Source organism: Nannobrachium achirus (genome assembly GCF_963921795.1).
Source record: "Nannobrachium achirus genome assembly, chromosome: 2".
Classification (NCBI taxonomy): Eukaryota; Metazoa; Chordata; class Actinopteri; order Myctophiformes; family Myctophidae; genus Nannobrachium; species Nannobrachium achirus.
In genome coordinates, this window is record NC_137811.1 from 64,628,554 (window position 1) to 64,632,573 (window position 4,020).

The 4,020-nt window shown below is 42.5% G+C and overlaps 1 protein-coding gene across 1 annotated transcript; it reads right to left on the minus strand.

The window, feature by feature from the left end:
- Nucleotides 1–908: 908 nt before the first annotated feature.
- Nucleotides 909–3,749, minus strand: hoxa11b (homeobox A11b; the record flags this gene model as incomplete). Its single annotated transcript, XM_080751858.1, has 3 exons — nt 909–1,031; nt 1,206–1,315; nt 3,128–3,749. 3 exons carry the CDS (start codon nt 3,747–3,749, stop codon nt 909–911), a joined length of 855 nt encoding a protein of 284 aa, XP_080607984.1.
- Between the last annotated feature and the right edge of the window lie 271 nt (nt 3,750–4,020).

Here is a 4,020-nt window from a genome sequence, read left to right on the forward strand (position 1 = left end):
TTTTAGGGGAAAATGGACCAAACATAATGTGGCGAGAACACAGGTGCAGAATAATGTTATCTTTGTACTAATATATCCTACATCAAACAATTGAAAGCTATAGGCTGATCCTTCAACCTTCCACGTGGACTTTGAATTTGGGGATTGACTCCATCGCTGATTGGTGCAGGGGGCGTGCGAAAATACTACTACAACAACAACAACAACAACAACAACAACAAATAATTTCCTCTAATAATAACAATAATAACCAAATGCGTCTATACCAAATAATATTCCTTAAATAATACAGCTTAGTTTAAACATCATTTCAGCCTGGCGTCCTTATGGGCATGTCCATTAGGAACCCCACAAACACATTGTTCTTTTTGGCAAAAAAATCGCAGATCTACAATGCGATACCATGTGAGCATTTTCGCATTCTGAAACAGGGCTTAAAGGAGTAGTTCACCCCCCAAATGCCTTTTTTTCTATTGATTACTCATGCCATGGAGAGTAGAGTTCAATAATATTTTTAGTTTTTTGTCGCATTCCTAAGACAAAAATGTGATAACACTAAATGTACCCCCATTTGTTCCGCATCCGGAATCAATGGGGGTAAATTTACTCGAATCAAATTTTTGTCTTAGGAATGTGACAAAAAACAAAAAATATTATTGAACTCTATTCTCCATGGCATGAGTAATCAATAGAAAAAGGACATTTTTGGGGTGAACTACTCCTTTAAGTCAGAAAATAAACAATTGATAAAAATAAAAAAAAAGAATGCGTCTTTTTGGCCTCAGGTGAAATGTCCAATATGGCCCTCATCAGGAAGAAAGCATGCCACCGTAGTCTGTCTGTCTGTTTGTGTGTTTGTTTTTTTCCATGTTTTCCTGTCCATGTCTGTAAGTTTGTTCAGTGTTTGTTTACAGCAGAGGGTTCGTGGTGTAATACTGTAAGCGGTCCCTGTTGAGTTTCTTCTCCTTCATGCGACGGTTCTGAAACCAGATCTTCACCTGACGATCTGTTAGGTTCAGCTGTCTGGAAAGCTTATGGAAAGAAAGAAAAGAAAAAGAAAAAAAATCAATTATTTCAGTTTCGTGCAATATTGATAGAAAATTTGTATTTTGGGGGGGTGAACTACTCCTTTAAGCTTTAAATGTGTCTAAACCCATATCACAATAACATATTAGCTTGTGCATTTCTTTACAAATTCACCTTACATGGTTTCGCTTCTCCTTGTTGATGTAAACACTGAAAAAGAACTCCCTCTCCAGTTCCCTGAGCTGATACTTGGTGTACGGGCATCTCTTCTTGCGCGTCCGCTGTCCGCCTGCAAACACAAAGGCAAAGCCAGAACGCATTTTATACGTGCACTGCGCAAACCAGTGAGTGTACATCTGAACTCAACTGTGAGTGTTAAGCCTCTATCAGAGTCCAGGGTGAAGAGCTATTCACTTCACCGCGGTGTAGTTTTCTAGCTATCACCTAAAAATAATACATAACAAAGATATAGGTGATAGCTAAGAAACTACAACGCGGTGAAGTGAATAGCTCTTCACCCTGGACTCTGATAGAGGCTTAAGAAATATGTGCTGAAAAGCGACAAAAATGAGCTACAGTAGCCTTATCAGTGGTTCTCAACCTTTTCAGGCCGCGAACCTCAAAATAATCATATTTTAACTGGGTGGGGAGTGGGACTGGGACCCCCACCACCCTGACGAGCACTAAGAGTTGAGGCATTACATTTTGTCTAACACGGTTCTATTGTGAAAATAGCCGATCTACATGCTCACAATGAACATGTAGATCGGCTATTTTCACAATTTCTGCCTCTAATATTTGACAATTTGTCCCAAATAATTTGGGGATCCCCCTGGGGGGTCCCGACCCACCTATATAACTTTCGCAAAATCCCAAGAGTAATTAGAATCTGACTCAGCATGATCTGAAACGCTTTATATGTATGTATAGGCCTACGCCAGTTTCTTGAATTTACTGGTATTTTGTTTCATATCATATCACTTTCATTTGAAATGAATACGCATTGTTTTGAAGTGTGCATGACAGGTATAGGTTGGTTATAGATGTGTCGCTTGCTGAACTCAGGTGTTGCATTAAGGCCTATACTACCACAGGTGGCCTGCGTGTGTTTGTAAACAACAAAGCACCTGAAGAAGTATACAACGTCCTCAACATGTTCTGAACGTGTAGGGATATGCTCAAGTATCAATGGTCTGCGAATGTTTGGAATTGGCGGAACCTGCACAGCCAAACAACGTCTAGAATAGGCCCAATTATAGACCAATAACCATATAACTGCACCTATAAGTGTAGGCTATCTGTATAACAATAACCATAAAACTATAGGAAACAATAAACTAGCCTACATAGTCATACCTTTAACCTAAATTGTAGGTATGTAGGTAGATCTGTAACAACGTATAGCCTATAAACATCAATCATCATATGAATAGGGCTCACTTGCATGCATCTCAAATTAATGTATCAAATAATTTGCAATAATCAGCATGCGTGTTCAGTCAGTGTTGTGTTGTTTTAATATCTGGTATTACTGCTATGGATGTTTGTATCTCAAGAAACCGAAGCCAAATCGATGCTTCTTTTTATAGCAATAAATCGTTGCATCGCGCCCTACAAATCCAGCGATTTTGCTACAAATTATGACACAAAACTGGCTTAAAGCTCTGCCGCCCATGTGTTTCTAGAGTCTCCACAAGCCTATAAAAATAGAACCAAGTGGACTGGGAAATATTCAACTTGATGTGATGACATTGTAAATACCATAATACAACTGGTGTTACTGTTTTCAATAGTTTATCAGATATGTTTGGGTTATAATAATTAAAGAGCAATAAACCAGAAGACACAGCAGAAAGGTTGAAGCCTTGTCTGCAGACTATATGTGGCCCCGCGTCTTCACGGCCAATTTCAATCCCAAGCACGTGATCTTGTCGTTTATAACAAACTTTTGTTATAGGGTAAATCTGCGGGGCCTCTATAAATCTTATATATGCTTATAAAACAGCTTATAAAAACCTTTTATAACAGCGGCGCCTTTAGTTTTTCTCTTCCATGCCTACAACTAGCTGCGCTGTACAACGGGTTGTAGGCTCATACTTACTGCTGCTTTTGGGGCATTTCTCGTCATTGTTACCGGAGGAGGACTTGGGGCTGCAGCAGCTTTCCTCACCTCGTGTGGTCTCCTCCGTGTCCCGACACGTGTCTGAACCCGGAGCCGGAGCAGGGCTTAATTTAGCGGCGTGTCTGTCCTCAGAGTGGTCGCTCGGCGTGTTCTCTGCGCTCGCGTACGCGTTGTCGAAGAACTGGTCGAACGCCTGTGGCAGCACGCCGTTTCTCCCGACGCTGCTGCCATAGAAGCTGGACACCGGGTTGGGGTTGGAGTGGCACCCGCCGCCGGAGCTGCTTTTCGCGAGTATTTCCCCCAGCGAGGGCTGGCTTGTCATACAGTCCCTGTGCATGTAGTCCTCTGAGTAGCAGTGCGACAGGCTGCCCCTGTGGTGGTGCCATTTACTGGAGCTATCAATGCCATAGTCTCTAAAAGCCCCGTCTCTAACGGACGGTACCTGTGCCAGAGAGGACTGGTAGGAATATGTCATAGGGCAAGAAGCCTGGCTTTGGCTTAAGTAATGAGGGAGACCTGAGAAGTCGGCTCCGGAGACATAATACGTGCAGCTGCTGGGCAAATACATGTTAGACCCGGGGATTCGCTCATCAAAATCCATATTCTGTAGTAATATGCCGTGCGTCTATCAATCCTCGCATAGTTCCTCCGTGGCGCTGCGCTCTCAGCCACTTTGAGGCAGATCAGTGGGAGCACAATTTCTTAGACGTAAGCTGACGTGGGAGATCCATCTCTATCCATTCCTGAGGGCGAAAGCCATGTGACCATGGGCACAAACTGACAGATACGCCTCAACGATGCCGAGGCTATATATGAGCCAGTGACTTAAGAACACAGACCAGTCCAAGGCTATCCCGAGAGGAAAATTTGAC